Source organism: Oncorhynchus masou, chromosome 19 (assembly GCF_036934945.1).
Source record: "Oncorhynchus masou masou isolate Uvic2021 chromosome 19, UVic_Omas_1.1, whole genome shotgun sequence".
Lineage (NCBI taxonomy): Eukaryota > Metazoa > Chordata > Actinopteri > Salmoniformes > Salmonidae > Oncorhynchus > Oncorhynchus masou.
The window spans coordinates 32,057,772-32,078,417 of NC_088230.1; the positions used below are offsets into that span (position 1 = coordinate 32,057,772).

The window sequence follows — 20,646 nt, forward strand, 5'->3', positions numbered from 1 at the left end:
GGAGGACAGCTGTCTCTTGCTGTTGTTGCTGAATTTCTCTCTTCTGTCCACACAGGCTCACCATGTCTCAGTCTTGGTTCGCTGTCGGAGTCTTAATCCACTCACTTCCAGCCTGTAAATCTCTCACTGCTAGTCTGACACTGAACACTTGTCCCTTCATTTCCCATAGGAATCCTCCCAGAGACGAGTGCCGACGGCTGGCTTCATCACCAGTGAGCTATACTGAGCTCCCAATGAGGAATAACATGAGATTCAATACTGAGCTCCCAATGAGGAATAACATGAGAGATTCAATACTGAGCTCCCAATGAGGAATAACATGAGAGATTCAATACTGAACCTTCAATGAGGAATAAAATGAGAGATTCAATACTGAACCTTCAATGAGGAATAAAATGAGAGATTCAATACTGAACCTTCAATGAGGAATAAAATGAGAGATTCAATACTGAACCTTCAATGAGTAATAAAATGAGAGATTCAATACTGAACCTTCAATGAGGAATAACATGTGAGATTCAGTACTGAACCTTCAATGATGTGTTAGCTGACAACGTCATGTGCGCTCCTCAATGGGGTAGGCTGTTGTGATTCTGGATAGCCAGAATGCTAGCAAGAATGACAAGAAACTGCCATGTGGGGAATCATCATTGGAACGTTTCTTTTTTGTGTGTTTTGACTGATTTGACTGGCAAAAAATATTGCTAGCTAGAGTTAACAATAACATGATACTGAGCTCTAAGTTAGAAATAACGCGATACTGAGCTCTAAGTTAGCAATAACATGTTACTGAGCTCTAAGTTAGCAATAACATGATACTGAGCCTTCAGTTAGTAATAACATGATACTGAGCCTTCAGTTAGCAATAACATGATACTAAGCCTTCAGTTAGCAATAACACGATACTGAGCTCTAAGTTAGCAATAACATGATACTGAGCTCTAAGTTAGCAATAACACGATACTGAGCTCTAAGTTAGCAATAACACGATACTGAGCTCTAAGTTAGCAATAACACGATACTGAGCTCTAAGTTAGCAATAACACGATACTGAGCTCTAAGTTAGCAATAACACGATACTGAGCTCTAAGTTAGCAATAACACGATACTGAGCTCTAAGTTAGCAATAACACGATACTGAGCTCTAAGTTAGCAATAACATGATACTGAGCTCTAAGTTAGCAATAATACGATACTGAGCTCTAAGTTAGCAATAACACGATACTGAGCTCTAAGTTAGCAATAACATGATACTGAGCTCTAAGTTAGCAATAACACGATACTGAGCTCTAAGTTAGCAATAACATGATACTGAGCCTTCAGTTAGTAATAACATGATACTGAGCTCTAAGTTAGCAATAACATGATACTGAGCTCTAAGTTAGCAATAACATGATACTGAACCTTCAGTTAGCAATAACATGATACTGAGCTCTACGTTAGCAATAACACGATACTGAGCTCTAAGTTAGCAATAACACGATACTGAGCTCTAAGTTAGCAATAACACGATACTGAGCTCTAAGTTAGCAATAACATGATACTGAGCTCTGAGTTAGCAATAACATGATACTGAGCCTTCAGTTAGCAATAACATGATACTGAGCCTTCAGTTAGCAATAACATGATACTGAGCTCTACGTTAGCAATAACACGATACTGAGCTCTAAGTTAGCAATAACATGATACTGAGCTCTAAGTTAGCAATAACATGATACTGAGCTCTAAGTTAGCAATAACATGATACTGAGCTCTGAGTTAGCAATAACACGATACTGAGCTCTAAGTTAGCAATAACATGATACTGAGCTCTGAGTTAGCAATAACATGATACTGAGCTCTAAGTTAGCAATAACATGATACTGAGCCTTCAGTTAGCAATAACATGATACTGAGCTCTACGTTAGCAATAACACGATACTGAGCTCTGAGTTAGAAATAGCATACAACAAGAAGAGAAAATACTCAGTTCTCCTCTTGAGAAAAAGAAGTGAGACAAAAATGTACCTATCAGTACCATCACACTGTCCTGTAGCCTAAATAAACTGTAGCCTTTATAAACTGTACTGTAGCCTTTATAAACTGTACTGTAGCCTTTATAAACTGTACTGTAGCCTTTATAAACTGTACTGTCGCCTTTATAAACTGTACTGTAGCCCATATGACTGCTATCAGTACCATCACCCTGTACTGTAGCCCATATGACTGCTATCAGTACCATCACACTGTACTGTAGCCCATATGACTGCTATCAGTACCATCACCCTGTACTGTAGCCCATATGACTGCTATCAGTACCAACACACTGTACTGTAGCCTTTATAAACTGTACTGTAGCCCATATGACTGCTATCAGTACCATCACACTGTACTGTAGCCCATATGACTGCTATCAGTACCAACACACTGTACTGTAGCCTTTATAAACTGTACTGTAGCCCATATGACTGCTATCAGTACCATCACACTGTACTGTAGCCCATATGACTGCTATCAGTACCAACACACTGTACTGTAGCCTTTATAAACTGTACTGTAGCCCATATGACTGCTATCAGTACCATCACACTGTACTGTAGCCCATATGACTGCTATCAGTAACATCACACTGTACTGTAGCCCATATGACTGCTATCAGTACCATCACACTGTAATGTAGCCCATATGACTGCTATCAGTACCATCACACTGTACTGTAGCCCATATGACTGCTATCAGTACCAACACACTGTACTGTAGCCCATATGACTGCTATCAGTACCAACACACTGTACTGTAGCCCATATGACTACTATCAGTACCATCACACTGTACTGTAGCCTACAAGAAGTGTGCCATATTCAACTGAAAGAGAACTACAAAATGCAAGTTAATGTAAAACTGAAGCTATGGGCATTATTTAAACCAGCACAGTAACATGCTTCACTGTTCTAGCAACAGAGGGAGAGAAAAACGTGACACTTACACACACATCGTCCGGAGTCCTGGTAGTAACTCTGTCTCTGTTTTCCAGTGAGTGAGTGAGAGTGTGTGTGTGTGTGTGTGTGTGTCTGTCTGTCTTTCCCCCTGAAAACGCGCATCCAAAAAAAGGAGAGATGGAGAAATAAAAAATAAAGTATTGCGCATTTAAGAAGGTACGCTCATTTGCAATGCAACTACTCCCTCCCCGTACACCCAAAATACTTTGGACAGAGTTTTCTTTCTCCGTCCGATCCGGAGAGAAAGGGAGAGAAAGAGAGAAGGAGAGAAAGAGAGAAGGTAAACCAGGGAAGGCTGGAGTAGGCGGAACTCTTCTGTTGGCTTGCTCTTACTACTCTTTCAGCTCGTTTCTTCCGTCCTCCTCTTGTGGGCAGCGAACATTAAACCCCGTGCTTCCTAGCAGTGGAATGTGACAGCGGGAAAGAGCGAGGAGGAAAAACAAAAAGAGAGAGAGAGAGAGCATGGGGCATATGGTGTCCACCTACACCGGGGGTGTCAAACTCATTTTCCCCGGTCTTCAACGAGGTCCGGAGGGCAGCACTGAAAATGTTGATTTCCACACTGTCTCTATCTATCGAGTCTAGCTTTCATTTCAGTGATAATTAGTGAGCTGGACACATTTAAGAAACTATATGAATGTAGGTCCATTATAATTTATACACAGTTTACATTCGGTTTTTAGTCATTTTAAAGTATATTGAGTTTCTCTCTCGCTCTACCCCTTTTTCCCTCTCCTCTCTCTGCCTCTCTCTCACTCTGCTTGTCCCTCTTTCTCTCTCTCACTCTGCTTGTCTCTCTGCCTCTCTCACTCTGCTTGTCTCTCTTTCTCTCTCCCTCTCTGTTTGTCTCTCTCTCTCACTCTGCTTGTCTCTCTCTCTCTCACTCTGCTTGTCTCTCTTTCTCTCTCTCTCTGCTTGTCTTTCACTCTCACTTTGCTTGTCTCTCTTTCTCTCTCACTCTGCTTGTCTCTTTCTCTCTCTCACTCTGCTTGTCTCTCTTTCTCTCTCACTCTGCTTGTCTCTTTCTCTCTCTCACTCTGCTTGTCTCTCTTTCTCTCTCCCTCTGTTTGTCTCTCACTCTCAGTCTGCTTGTCTCTCTTTCTCTTTGCTTCTCTCTCTTTCTCTCTCTCACTCTGCTTGTCTCTCTTTCTCTCTCCCTCTGTCTCTCACTCTGCTTGTCTCTCTTTCTCTCTCTCACTTTGCTTGTCTCTCTTTCTCTCTCCCTCTCTGTTTGTCTCTCACTCTCACTTTGCTTGTCTCTCTCTCACTCTGCTTCTCTCGCTCTCAATTTCAATTCAATTTAAGGGCTTTATTGACATGGGAAACGTATGTTTACATTGCCAAAGCAAGTGAAATAGATAATAAACAAAAGTGAAATAAACAAAAAATGAACAGTAAACATTACACTCACAAAAGTTCCAAAATAATAAAGACTTTTCAAATGTCATATATTATTTGTGGGTCTGTGTAATCAGAGGGAAATATGTGTCTCTAATATGGTCATACATTTGGCAGGAGGTTAGGAAGTGCAGCTCAGTTTCCACCTCTCTCTCTCTCTCTGTTCCTCAACCACAGAAGGAAAACTGAAAGCAGCTATTGACTGGAAATGATTAGTGTCTGAAGACAAAATGAAAGCACGTCACTTACTCCACTCAGCTACCTGGGAAGAAGGTAAACGCAGAATGTTGCTACAAAGGAACACAAAATTAGTCAACTTGCTTAGAGCATTGCAGGAATCATTTCAGTGTCTTAGGCTTCTATTGTATCCCCGACTTTCCAGACCAACAAAAGATGCCATTAGCAAACAAATATGGACAAACCATAGTGCGTGTTCAAATTGTTCCATTTCTAAAGCTTATGAGGAAAAGCTTAACAGAACAGCTCTCCCCTTGACTGAAAAAATCAGAACGATGCCATTGTTTACCGTATACAAACCACCCGTAGGAGACCCAGATAGAGAGAGTTAGAGAGAGAGAGTTAGATAGAGATAGGTGGTACAGAGAGAGAGAGAAAGATAGTAGGAGAGAGAGAAAGAGATAGTAGGAGAGAGAGCGAGAGAGAGAAAGGGGGTACAGAGAGATAGTGGGAGGGAGAGAGAGAGAGAGAGAGGGAGAGAGAGAGGGGGAGATAGTAGGAGAGAGAGCACTAGAGAGAAAGGGGGTACAGAGAGAGAGAGAGAGAGAGAGCGAGAGAGAGAGAGAGAGCAAATGTACTGTACAAATGTAAAAATGTACTGAGCAAATGTCAAATTGTCTTTTTACGAAATTACCGTACGACAGACCACGTTTTCACCCTGCACACCCTAATTGACATACAAACAAACCAAAACAAAGGCAAAGTCTTCTCATGCTTTGTTGATTTCATTTTTTTTTAACTCAATTTGGCATGAGGGCCTGCTATACAAATTGATGAAAAGTGGTGTTGGGGGAAAAACATACAACATTATAAAATCCATGTACACAAACAACAAGTGTACGGTTAAAAGTCACAAAAAACCAACATAACATTTCCACAGGGCCGTGGGGTGAGAGAGGGATGCAGATTAAGCCCCACACTCTTCAGAACAGTCTGCAGCACCCGGCCTTACCCTACTAGAATATGAAGTCAAATGTTTACTGATGGTCTGGTGCTTCTGTCACCAACCAAGGAGGGCCTACAGCAACACCTAGATCTTCTGCACAGATTGTGTCAGACCTACATCTCAGTAAGACAAAAATAATGGTGTTCCAAAAAAGGTGCAGTTGCCAGGACCACAAATACAAATTCCATCTAGACACCGTTGCCCTAGAGCACACAAACAACTATACATACCTCGGCCTAAACTTCAGCGACACAGGTAACTTCCACAAAGCTGTGAACGATCTGAGAGACAAGGCAAGAAGGGACTTCTATGACATCAAAAGGAACATACAATTCAACATACCAATTAGGATCTGGCTAAAAGTACTTGAATCAGTTTTTTAACCCACTGCCCTTAATGGTTATGAGGTCTGGGGTCCGCTCACTAACCAAGAATTCACAAAATGGGACAAACACCAAATTGCAGAATTCTGCAAAAGTATTCTCAGTGTACAATGTAAAACACCAAATAATGCATGCAGAGAATTAGGGTGATTCCCGCTAACGATCAAAACCCAGAAAAGACCCGTTAAATTCTAAAACCACCTAAAAGGAAGCGATTCCCAAACCTTCCATAACAAAGCCATCACCTACAGAGAGATGAACCTAGAGAAGAGTCCCTTAATCAAGCTGGTCATGGGGCTCTGATTACAAACACAAACAAACCCCCAGGACAGCAACACAATTAGACCCAACCAAATCATGAGAAAACAAAAAGATAATTACTTGACATATTAGAAAGAATTACAAAAAAACAGATCAAACTAGAATGCTATTTGACCCTAAACAGAGAGTACACAGTGGCAGAATACCAGACCACTGTGACTGACCCAAACTTAAGGAAAGCTTTGACTCTGTACAGACTGAGTGAGCACAGCCTTGCTATTGGGAAAGGCCGCTGTAGGCAGACATGGCTCTCAAGAGGAGACAGGCTATGTGCACACTGCCCACAAAATGAGGTGGAAACTGAGATGCACTTCCTAACCTCCTGTCAAATGTATGACCATATTAGAGACCCATACTTCCCTCAGATTACACAATCCCAATCTTGATAAACTCTCATATCTACTGGGTGAAATGCCACAGTGTGCCATCACACAAGCAATATTTGTGACCTGTTGCTACACGAAAAGGGCAACCAGTGAAGAACCTTTTGTAATTTAACTATTTGCACATAAAATCAAATTTGAAATGTCTTTATTCTTTTGGAACTTTTGTGAGTGTAATGTTTACTGTTAATTTGATTTGTTTATTTCACTTGTTTATTATGCACTTCACTTACATTGGCCATGTGAACATATATTTCCCATGCCAATGAAGCCCTTAAATTGAACATTAATTGAGAGAAAGGAGGTAGAGAGAGGGGGGGGGGGGTAAAACACCTTTGGTTTGAAAGTGAAAGCCACTTAATTAAAACAACACATCTCTTACTGTATGTCCCTTAGGAACCAAACCATCCTATCTGAAGTGTATTCAACTGAGAATTGTATCAAGTTCATAGAGATTGTGTTTATTTGTGTGTGTGTGTGTGTGTGTGTGTGTGTGTGTGTGTGTGTGTGTGTGTGTGTGTGTGTGTGTGTGTGTGTGTGTGTGTGTGTGTGTGTGTGTGTGTGCATTTGTGTACCAGCAGCTATTAGATGATGTGAGTGAGCTAGTTTGTGTGGGAGCGGGACAGACATCAGCTGACTAAACATGCTGACCAAGAGGTCCTGACCAAGCACAATCCTCTGACTGTCTGGCATCAGCAAATCACCATGGAAACCTCCCACCCACCTACCCACCTGCCTGCCCACCCGCCCACGAACGCCAAAACGCCTCGAGTTCCTACCACAGCATCTGATTCGCTGACAGGACAGCTTGGGTAAAGTGCACAGACCACTTAACTGAAATCATTTCAATTCAATCCAACTCAATACATGAAACAAGTCAGGTTAACTATTTGAGGTGCTGTATTTATAGTTGTCAGATGCTGTTGAGCATTATGTTCTTGCTAAAACGTTGGTGCTGTAGCAAAAATATACGCTAAGGGGACACTGATTTTCTCAGAAACAACTGACAAAACCAGTGTGTGTGTGTGTGTGTGTGTGTGTGTGTGTGTGTGTGTGTGTGTGTGTGTGTGTGTGTGTGTGTGTGCGTGTCAGTGCCACCTGCACTGATCCTCCACACACACACTGCATACACTCTACACACACTACACACGCACACACACACACACACTCTCTACACGCACACACTCTACACACATCACAACGGCTGCTACCAGATTCTTATTATGATTGATGAATACTGCACAATTTAATAGTGCACAATTTAAACACTTCTCTCCAATCCTCTCTTCCACAAACATGTGTAAATATTGTACTATAAATTGGGCCTCCTGTATTCTACTGATGTTAACATGTTTATTCTGTTCTTCTGAGACATTAACTTTATGTTCCTATTATTATTTATTATTGTTGTTGCATTGTCCAGAAGGAACCTGCAAGTAAGCATTTCATTGGACGGTGTATGCCAGGAATTTCATTGGACGTTGTATGCCAGGAATTTCATTGGACGGTGTATACCAGGAATTTCATTGGACGGTGTATACCAGGAATTTCATTGGACGGTGTATACCAGGAATTTCATTGGACGGTGTATACCAGGAATTTCATTGGACGGTGTATACCAGGAATTTCATTGGACGGTGTATACCAGGAATTTCATTGGACGTTGTATACCAGGAATTTCATTGGACGTTGTATGCCAGTAATTTCATTGGACGGTGTATACCAGGAATTTCATTGGACGGTGTATACCAGGAATTTCATTGGACGGTGTATGCCATATGTATCCTGTGTACATGAGTAATAAAACTTGAAACTTAATAGAAGTACTAGTGGATAGTAAGGGGATATCAGAACAGACAGTACTAGTGGATAGTAAGGGGATATCAGAACAGACAGTACTAGTGGATAGTAAGGGGATATCAGAACAGACAGTCCTAGTGGATAGTAAGGGGATATCAGAACAGACAGTAGTAGTGGATAGTAAGGGGATATCAGAACAGACAGTACTAGTGGATAGTGAGGGGATATCAGAACAGACAGTACTAGTGGATAGTGAGGGGATATCAGAACAGACAGTACTAGTGGATAGTGAGGGGATATCAGAACAGACAGTACTAGTGGATAGTGAGGGGATATCAGAACAGACAGTACTAGTGGATAGTGAGGGGATATCAGAACAGACAGTACTAGTGGATAGTGAGGGGATATCAGAACAGACAGTACTAGTGGATAGTGAGGGGATATCAGAACAGACAGTACTAGTGGATAGTGAGGGGATATCAGAACAGAGAGTACTAGTGGATAGTGAGAGGATATCAGAACAGACAGTACTAGTGGATAGTGAGGGGATATCAGAACAGACAGTACTAGTGGATAGTGAGGGGATATCACAACAGACAGTAGTAGTGGATAGTAAGGGGATATCAGAACAGACAGTACTAGTGGATAGTGAGGGGATATCAGAACAGACAGTAGTAGTGGATAGTAAGGGGATATCAGAACAGACAGTACTAGTGGATAGTGAGGGGATATCAGAACAGACAGTACTAGTGGATAGTAAGGGGATATCAGAACAGACAGTACTAGTGGATAGTAAGGGGATATCAGAACAGACAGTACTAGTGGATAGTGAGGGGATATCAGAACAGACAGTACTAGTGGATAGTGAGGGGATATCAGAACAGACAGTACTAGTGGATAGTGAGAGGATATCAGAACAGACAGTACTAGTGGATAGTGAGAGGATATCAGAACAGACAGTACTAGTGGATAGTGAGGGGATATCAGAACAGACAGTACTAGTGGATAGTGAGAGGATATCAGAACAGACAGTACTAGTGGATAGTGAGGGGATATCAGAACAGAGAGTACTAGTGGATAGTGAGGGGATATCAGAACAGACAGTAGTAGTGGATAGTGAGGGGATATCAGAACAGACAGTACTAGTGGATAGTAGGGGATATCACAACAGACAGTACTAGTGGATAGTTAGGCGATATCAGAACAGACAGTACTAGTGGATAGTGAGGGGATATCAGAACAGACAGTACTAGTGGATAGTTAGGCGATATCAGAACAGACAGTACTAGTGGATAGTTAGGCGATATCAGAACAGACAGTACTAGTGAATAGTGAGGGGATATCAGAACAGACAGTAGTAGTGGATAGTGAGGGGATATCAGAACAGACAGTACTAGTGGATAGTGAGGGGATATCAGATCAGACAGTACTAGTGGATAGTGAGGGGATATCAGAACAGAGAGTACTAGTGGATAGTGAGAGGATATCAGAACAGACAGTACTAGTGGATAGTGAGGGGATATCAGAACAGACAGTACTAGTGGATAGTGAGGGGATATCAGAACAGAGAGTACTAGTGGATAGTTAGGCGATATCAGAACAGACAGTACTAGTGGATAGTAGGGGATATCAGAACAGACAGTACTAGTGGATAGTGAGAGGATATCAGAACAGACAGTACTAGTGGATAGTGAGGGGATATCAGAACAGACAGTACTAGTGGATAGTGAGAGGATATCAGAACAGACAGTACTAGTGGATAGTGAGGGGATATCAGAACAGAGAGTACTAGTGGATAGTGAGGGGATATCAGAACAGACAGTAGTAGTGGATAGTGAGGGGATATCAGAACAGACAGTACTAGTGGATAGTAGGGGATATCACAACAGACAGTACTAGTGGATAGTTAGGCGATATCAGAACAGACAGTACTAGTGGATAGTTAGGCGATATCAGAACAGACAGTACTAGTGGATAGTTAGGCGATATCAGAACAGACAGTACTAGTGGATAGTTAGGCGATATCAGAACAGACAGTACTAGTGGATAGTTAGGCGATATCAGAACAGACAGTACTAGTGGATAGTGAGGGGATATCAGAACAGACAGTACTAGTGGATAGTGAGGGGATATCAGAACAGACAGTACTAGTGAATAGTGAGAGGATATCAGAACAGGATTCTTCTACCTAACATACTCGCATACAGCTCAACAGCCAACAGAGACCTGTGGTCAGGCATTTCCTGTGTGTCATACCCTCCTGATCATCTCCATTCAGATGTGTGTGTGTGTGTTAAATGGTATCCAAAACAGACAGGAGGATGCAGGAGGTAGCAGACCAAGTGGACCATGTGCTGTTTAGTTGGCCTGCAGATAAGAAAAGGCACACACACACACACACACGCACACACGCACACACACACACACACGCACACACGCACACACGCACACACACACAAACACACACACACGCACACACACACACACACACAACACACCTGAGCCAAAATAAACATCTCCCCAGCAGTTTCACAGTATGCTGATGACAGTGTGGAATTGGGGGATGGGCCTGTATGTATGCATGCTTGCCGTGTACGTTGGAACAATATGTGTCTCTGTATTAGCATATTTCCTGTGTGTGTGTGTGTGTGTGTGTGTGTGTGTGTGTGTGTGTGTGTGTGTGTGTGTGTGTGTGTGTGTGTGTGTGTGTGTGTGTGTGTGTACGTGTTCTCTTACATGTGTAACTCCCATTACCATCCTCAACTCACATTCACATGCATTCATTACTCACATCCACTAATAATCAAATCAAATGTATTTATATAGCCCTTCGTACATCAGCTGATATCTCAAAGTGCTGTACAGAAACCCAGCCTAAAAGCCCAAACAGCAAGCAATGCAGGTGTAGAAGCACATCAACATCCACCCAGGACTTACCTCAACATCCATCCATAACCCATAACTCACATCAACATCCATCCATAACTCACATCAACAACCATCCATAACCCACATCAACATCCACCCAGAACTCACATCAACATCCATCCATAACTCACATCAACAACCATCCATAACTCACATCAACATCCATCCATAACTCACATCAACATCCACCCAGAACTCACATCAACATCCATCCATAACTCACATCAACATCCATCCATAACCTATAACTCACATCAACATCCATCCATCCATAACTCACATCAACATCCATCCATAACTCACATCAACATCCATCCATAACCTATAACTCACATCAACATCCATCCATCCATAACTCACATCAACATCCATCCATAACTCACCTCAACATCCATCCATAACCCATAACTCACATCAACATCCATCCATCCATAACTCACATCCACATCCATCCATAACTCACATCCATATCCATCCATAACTCACATCAACATCCATCCATAACCTATAACTCACCTCAACATCCATCCATAACCCATAACTCACATCAACATCCATCCATCCATAACTCACATCCACATCCATCCATAACTCACATCCATCCATCCATAACTCACATCCACATCCATCCATAACTCACATCCATATCCATCCATAACTCACATCAACATTCATCCATAACTCACATCCACGTCCATCCATAACTCACATCAACATCCATCCATAACTCACATCAACATCCATCCATAACTCACATCAACATCCATCCAATACTCACATCCACATCCATCCAAAACCCATAACTCACATCCACATCCATCCATATCTCACATCAAAATCCATCCATAACTCACATCCACATCCATACATAACCCATAACTCACATCCACATTAATCGATAACTCACATCAACCTCCATCCATAACTCACATCCACATTCATCCATAACCCATAACTCACATCCATCCATAACTCACATCAACATCCATCCATAACTCACATCAACATCCATCCATAACTCACGTCAACATCCACCCATAACTCACGTCAACATCCACCCATAACTCACGTCAACATCCACCCATAACTCACGTCCACATCCATCCATAACCCATAACTCACATCCACATTCATCGATAACTCACATTAACCTCCATCCATAACTCACATCCACATTCATCGATAACTCACATCCACATCCATCCATAACTAATAACACACAGGCCTCCTACTCTGGCACTCAGGCAATAAAGCCCCACTGACTTATCAAGATAAAGTCTCTCTCTCTTTAAACTTCCCAACTTCACATAGACGCCCCCTCGCTGTGCACTGGTGTAATAGATGGCCCCGAACGGCCCTCTGAACAACATAAGAAATCTCTGAACAAGCGGAGGTTAGTGGTAAGTTTGGTAGATTAGTGGAGGTTAGTGGTAGGTTAGTGGAGGTTAGTGGTAGGTTTGGTAGGTTAGTGGTAGGTTTGGTAGGTTAGTGGAGGTTAGTGCTAGGTTTGGTAGGTTAGTGGAGGTTAGTGGTAGGTTTGGTAGGTTAGTGGTAGGTTTGGTAGGTTAGTGATAGGTTTGGTAGGTTAGTGGAGGTTAGCGGTAGGTTCCAACAGGAGATAAAAGGTAAAGGAATGCCTAATAAATGTTGGTGATTGGCAACAGGATACGGATAAATTGCAGCACTTAGCTGGCTGAGACAAGATCAGACAGAGGAGAGAAGGGTAGTGGGGGGCCTTGGGTGAGGACTGAGTGGGGAACTGGAAAAAGGAGCAATCTCCAGGCTGGAGATTAGCACCAGAGACTAAAGCTTGAGGTTAGCACCTGAGACTACGGCTGGAGGTTAGCACCAAAGACTAAGGCTGGAGGTTAGCAACAGAGACTAAGGCTGGAGGATAGCACCAGAGACTAAGGCTGGAGGTTAGCACCAGAGACTGAGGCCTACAGGCTTGAGGTTAGCACCAGAGACTGAGGCCTACAGGCTGGAGGTTAGCACCAGAGACTAAGGCCTACAGGCTGGAGGTTAGCACCAGAGACTGATGCCTACAGGCTGGAGGTTAGCACCAGAGACTTAGGCTGGAGGTTAGCACCAGAGACTAAGACCTCCAGGCTGGAGGTTAGCACCAGAGACTAAGGCTGGAGGTTAGCACCGGAGACTAAGGCTGGAGGTTAGTACCAGAGACTGAGGCCTACAGGCTGGAGGTTAGCACCAGAGACTTAGGCTGGAGGTTAGCACCAGAGACTAAGACCTCCAGGCTGGAGGTTAGTGCCAGAGACTAAAACCTCCAGGCTGGAGGTTAGCACCAGAGACTACAACTTCAAGCTGGAGGTTAGCGCCAGAGACTAAGGCCTCCAGGCTGGAGTTTAGCGCCAGAGTCTAAGACCTCCAGGCTGGAGGTTAGCACCAAAGACTAAGGCTGAAGGTTAGCGCTAGAGACTAAGACCTCCAGGCTGGAGGTTAGCGTAGAGACTAAGGCTGAAGGTTAGCGCTAGAGACTAAGACCTCCAGGCTGGAGGTTAGCGTAGAGACTAAGGCTGAAGGTTAGCGCTAGAGACTAAGACCTCCAGGCTGGAGGTTAGCGTAGAGACTATGGCTGAAGGTTAGCGCCAGAGCCTAAGACCTCCAGGCTGGAGGTTAGCGTAGAGACTATGGCTGAAGGTTAGCGCCAGAGCCTAAGACCTCCAGGCTGGAGGTTAGCGTAGAGACTAAGGCTGAAGGTTAGCGCCAGAGACTAAGACCTCCAGGCTGGAGGTTAGCGTAGAGACTATGGCTGAAGGTTAGCGCCAGAGCCTAAGACCTCCAGGCTGGAGGTTAGCGTAGAGACTAAGGCTGAAGGTTAGCGCCAGAGACTAAGACCTCCAGGCTGGAGGTTAGTGTAGAGACTAAGGCTTCCAGGCTGGAGGTTAGCGCTAGAGACTAAGGCCTACGGGCTCAGGACTGGAGAATATGGACCCAGGGAACTAGATGAGGTGGTTATACTGGTGTAAGGTATATGCTAGAAGAAAGGGTTGCTACATAGAACCTAAAAGGGTCACCTTGTGTGAAGGGGGATCTGGGACAGGAAGTGTGTGTGTGTGGGTGTGTGATCTGTGGGGGGACTGCTGACTCATTCCAGGCCATTTACGGCTTTGTTATTGCTAAGGAGTGAGTCTATCCCCTCAGGAGTGATCAAGACCATTTTGTAAGTAAGAAAACATAAAACATGTTTAATCTTCAATACGTCTTCCCTTGAGATTAAAGGCACAGTGCAGTCAAATTTCCACAGTACATAATGAGGTTGAAATAATATTGTGAAATTGTGAAAATGATGATGATGCCCTTTTAGTGTAAAAGCTGTTTGGTGGGATGTAGTTTTGGCCTACCTGGTGACATCACCAGGAAGTAAATTTGTTAATAGACCAACAAGAAAGAGTTCCAAACCTCTCTGCCAATAACAGCTAGTTTTAAGTTTTCCCATCCCAACTCAGACCACTCCCAGACATTCCTAGCAGAATTCTTGCTTGATAAATTGCTCTTTGCTAAGAAGCTATTTTTGTTTCTTTTTGACCATTTCATTGGCAACAATCACAGTAAAGTACTTCATTGTTACCAAGAAGTCTTATAAAGTTGTATTTATAGTTTTACTGCTAACGTCATATGGAATCGTTTTAAGATGGTCACACCAAAGATAATTTAGCTATTTGATATTGAATTTTAGGACCCCATTAGGTATCAAAAAAATGAATTAAGCAAGTATTTGATGAAACATTACATTTTGTCTTACTGCTATTAGCCCATAGAAACGCATTGAATACCAGATACATACATGGAAAAACAGATTGTCCCCAAAACATTTGAAAGTCTCTGTCCTATTTTGGAACGATACAGTATAAGAAAGAGACAAAATAATAATAATTGTTTACCCATATTTTACCGATTTGTTTGGCACTAAACTTCTTCCATATACACTGAGTGTACAAAACATTAGGAACACCTTCCTAATACTGAATTGCACCCCATTTTGCCCTCAAAACAGCCTCAATTCATCGGGGCGTGGGCTCTACAAGGTGTCAAAAGCGCTCCACAAGAATACTGGCCTATGTTAATACTTGCCCACAGTTGTGTCAAGTTGGCTCAATGTCCTTTGGGTGGTGGATCATTCTTGATACACATGGGAAACTGTTGAGCGTGAAAAACTCAGCAGCGTTGCTTAATGGTAGGGAGGGTGCCAGGTTTTCTCCAGACATGACGCTTGGCAATCAGGCCATCTTGGTTTCATCAGTCCAGAGAATCTCCTTTTAGAGTGGCCTTTTATTGTCCCCAGCACAAGGTGCACCTGTGTAATGGTCATGCTGTTTAATCAGCTTCTTGATATGCCACATTTGGCAGGTGGATGGATTATCATGGCAAAGAACAACATGCTCACTAACACAGATGTAAACAAATATGTGCACAAAATTTGAGAGAAATAACACTTTACATGTTGAGTTTATTTTTTGTTTAGTGTAGCTTCTGACATTAGGAGGGCCATTTGTTTGTCAACTAGAGTTAAAAACATGCAGCTTCTCTTCTGTCATAGCCTAACCTGTTGCCCCAGAAGAATAATTACAGTAGACCTCACCAGAATAATGTCTTACATCGATAGAATGAATGCATTAGTATTACAGTTAACACCGGCGGTAAAGTTGTCTGTTTCGTTTAGGGACCGGGGGGAAAATGCAATAACTTCAAAACAGTGGAAAGATTGGTGCTGTGCAAAATGTCCAAATGACATCAGTTTGATGGGTTTTAAGGAAATAACAAGCTTAGAGAAGGATGAGAACAAGTCTTCAGTTGGTCATCACTATGTGGTTGAAATACTGTCTGCTTGTATAACCAGTGTCAAAGAGAACACATAACACACACATTCGATGCTGAAAGAAAGAAATCATAGTTCTCCACTCCTGTTCCCGAGACAAAATTAATATTTGTTGTATCATTTTACTGCAATAAATGCATAATTCTGCAGGAGTTAATATTTTATTATTCTATATGTTAGAGGTTATAGACCTACAAGTAATATTATATGTTAGAGGTTATAGACCTACAGTTAATATTATATTATATAGCTGTACATAGTCTATTGGTAAATAGCCCACCCATTTTCACCTACCTCATCCCCATACTGTTTTTATTTATTTACTTTTCTGCTCTTTTGCACACCAGTATCTCTACCTGTACATGACCATCTGATCATTTATCACTCCAGTGTTAATCTGCAAAATTGTAATTATTCGCCTTCCTCCTCATGCCTTTTGCACACAATGTATATAGACTCCCCTTTTTTTCTACTGCGTTATTGACTTGTTAATTGTTTACTCCATGTGTAACTCTGTGTTGTCTGTTCACACTGCTATGCTTTATCTTGACCAGGTCGCAGTTGCAAATGAGAACTTGTTCTCAACTAGCCTACCTGGTTAAATAAAGGTGAAAAAAAAAATATATGTTAGAGGTTATAAACCTACAGTTAATATTATATTATATGTTAGAGGTTATAGACCTACAGTTAATCTTATATTATATGTTAGAGGTTATAGACCTACAGTTAATATTATATTATATGTTAGAGGTTATAGTCATACAATTAATATTATATGTTAGATGTTATAGACCTACAGTTAATATTATATTATATGTTAGAGGTTATAGACCTACAGTTAATATTATATTATATGTTAGATGTTATAGACCTTCAGTTAATATTATGTTATTCTATATGTTAGAGGTTATAGAACTACAGTTAATATTATATTATATGTTAGATGTTATAGAACTACAGTTAATATTATATTATATGTCAGAGGTTATAGTCCTACAGTTAATATTATATTATATGTTAGAGATTATAGTCCTACAGTTAATATTATATTATATGTTAGAGGTTATAGAACTACAGTTAATATTGTGTTATTCTATATGTTAGAGGTTATAGAACTACAGTTAATATTATATTATATGTTAGAGATTATAGAACTACAGTTAATATAATATTATATGTTAGATGTTATAGACCTACAGTTAATATATTATTCTATGTTAGAAGATATCCTGTTTGGGATAGAGGGCAGCATTTTCACGTCTGGATGAAAAGCGTGCCCAGAGTTAACTGCCTGCTACTCAGGCCCAGTTGCTAATATATGCATATTATTAGTGTTATTGGATAGAACACTCTGACGATTCTAAAACTGTTTGAATGATGTCTGTGAGTATAACAGAACTCATATTGCAGGCGAAAACCTGAGACAAATCCAATCAGGAAGTGGGAAATCTGAGGTTTGTAGTTTTTCAACTCATTGCCTATCCAATATACAGTGTCTATGGGGTCATATTGCACTCCCTAAGGCTTCCACTAGATGTCAACAGTCTTTAGAACCTTGTTTGATTCTTCTACTGTGGAGGAGGGGGGAATGGGAGCTGAATGAGTCAGAGGTCTGCCAGAGTGGCATAAGCTGATCATGCGTGCTCACGTGAGAGTTAGCTTGCGTTCCATTGCATTTCTACAGACAAAGGAATTTCTCCGTTGGAACATTATTGAAGATTTATGATAAAAACATCCTGAAGATTGATTCTATACTTCGTTTAACGTTTCTACGAATAGTAATATGACTTTTCTTCTGAACATTTGCCTGGACCTGCCCCCACGTCGTGAGTTTGGATTTGTGAACTGAACGCGCTAACAAAAGGAGGTATTTGGACATAAATTATGGACTTTATCGAACAAATCAAAGATATATTGTGGAACTGGGATTCCTGGGAGTGCATTCTGATGAAGATCATCAAAGGTAAGTGAATATTTATAACGCTATTTCTGACTTCTGTTGACTCCCCAACATGGCGGATATCTGTATGGCTTGTTTTGTTGTCTGAGCACTGTACTCAGATTATTGCATGGTTTGCTTTTTCCGTAAAGTTTAAAAAAAATCTGACACAGCGGTTGCATTAAGGAGAAGTATATCTCTAATTCTGTGCATAACACTTGTATCTTATATTAAAGTTTATGATGACTATGTCTGTAAATTAATGTGGCTCTCTGCAAATTCGCCGGATGTTTTCGAGGCACAACATTACTGAACAATAACGGCCAATGTCAATTGAGATCTTTGGATATAAATATGAACTTTATGGAACAAAACATACATGTAGTGCGTAACATGATGTCCTATGAGTGCCATCTGATGAAGATCATCAAATGTTAGGGATTAATTTGATCTCTATTTCTGCCTTTTGTGACTCCTCTCAGGCTGGAAAATGGATGTATGTGTTTTTGTGACTAGGCTCTGACCTAATATAATCATATGTTGTGCTTTTGCTGTAAAGCCTTTTTGAAATTGGACACGATGGGTAGATTAACAAGAAGTTATGCATTAATTTGGTGTATTGCACTTGTGAATATATGAAGGTTACATAATTAAAATATATATTTTTGAATTTCGCGTGCTGCCTTTTCAGCGGAATGTTGTCGAGGGGTTCCGCTTGCGTCCATCTTTCAGTTACTATTCCATTTAATCCATATGAGCTTCAATGAGGAATATTGTGTTTATTCATGGAAACAGGGATACTCATGAGTGGGATATCAATGGTGCATGTAAACAGTTTATCCTGAATATGACCATAAGCGGGATATAAGCGACTATCCGGTATACTGTGCTCATGTAAACGTGGTTGCTATCTGGCAAGCCTCTGCCGAGTCCCCGACAACCGGAAGTTAAAGATTTTAAGGGAAAATTAAGAGACAGCTGTGATGCGACTTCCCGCATTTAGTGGTTAACGACGCGACACTCCATCTTAACTCCTCCTCCACATTTACTGGATTGGTTGAACATTGCAGAAGAGAACCTCCAGACAGTTATTTTTCTTGTCGTGAAGACCAGTATGTCGTAGATCTCGTTTCAGACATTTCTTTTACATCTGTTAGTTTAGTTTAGGCAAACCGAGACATCCTAGGAAAGGAAACCTAGGAGATCCTATATACCAGAGACATATAACCACATTGCATGATTTATGAATGGCAAATAGTTTTCTGAGCTCGACTTTATTCAATCAGTTTGACATCTTTTATGGACTATTTAACACCTGCTATTCAGTTGTCATTCAAAGCACAGTAAATAGCCTATGCGCCACGACTCCATGTGGTTGGCTCTGAGAAAGACTGCGTTTCCCTGTCATTGTACGCTTTCTGACCAACAGGCAACTATCATGTCAATCGATTACAAGAAGGTAGTTATCGTTCAATCACGGCAGGAGAGGGCTCGACGTACTCGCGAACTGAAACTTTTAAATGAAAAGTAGACTAGTTCATAAGTGGAAAAAAGTAGTTGGCTGAAAATGAGTCTGAAACCTGCTCAGACGACGACAGTCGCTAATGGAAAACACTGCATTCCACTACAGATAGAAGGATTTCTCCTTGCCAAAAGTCTCCCCTGCACTACACACCCTGCATCAATACACACACACACACACACACACACACACACACACACACACACACACACACACACACACACACACACACACACACACACACCTTCTCTCCACCCATTTCCCTACATTATGCCTACTCCATTATTTATTTTCCTTCCATGTTTTCCCACCATACCTAAGCACACACTATCTCTGGAACTGGTCAGAACCACACACTATCTCTGGAGCTGGTCAGGACCACACACTATCTCTGGAGCTGGTCAGAACCACACACTATCTCTGGAACTGGTCAGAACCACACACTATCTCTGGAGCTGGTCAGGACCACACACTATCTCTGGAGCTGGTCAGAACCACACACTATCTCTGGAACTGGTCAGAACCACACACTATCTCTGGAACTGGTCAGGACCACACACTATCTCTGGAGCTGGTCAGAACCACACACTATCTCTGGAACTGGTCAGGACCACACACTATCTCTGGAACTGGTCAGGACCACACACTATCTCTGGAGCTGGTCAGAACCACACACTATCTCTGGAACTGGTCAGGACCACACACTATCTCTGGAGCTGGTCAGGACCACACACTATCTCTGGAGCTGGTCAGAACGACACACTATCTCTGGAACTGGTCAGGGGCACACTCTACATCTCTGGAGCTGGTCAGGACCACACTCTATATCTCTGGAGCTGGTCAGGGGCACACACTATCTCTGGAGCTGGTCAGGGGCACACTCTACGTCTCTGGAGCTGGTCAGGGGCACACACTATCTCTGGAGCTGGTCAGGAGCACACACTATCTCTGGAGCTGGTCAGGGGCACACTCTA

The 20,646-nt window shown here is 41.9% G+C and overlaps 1 protein-coding gene across 2 annotated transcripts in view; it reads right to left on the reverse strand.

Annotated features, from left to right (window-relative positions):
- The window catches only part of LOC135506182 (protein eva-1 homolog A-like), a 186,840-nt gene that overhangs the window by 72,175 nt on the left and 94,019 nt on the right, over positions 1–20,646 (reverse strand). The window contains exon 1 of one of the 2 annotated variants that reach the window (XM_064925666.1): positions 2,966–3,328. The exons of the other annotated variant lie outside the window; for it this stretch is intronic. Within the exon in view, the coding sequence (XP_064781738.1) occupies positions 2,966–3,080 (115 nt within the window). The 5' untranslated portion in view covers positions 3,081–3,328. Of the gene's footprint in view, positions 1–2,965; positions 3,329–20,646 lie in introns of those variants that run through there. 2 annotated transcript variants of the gene reach the window in all.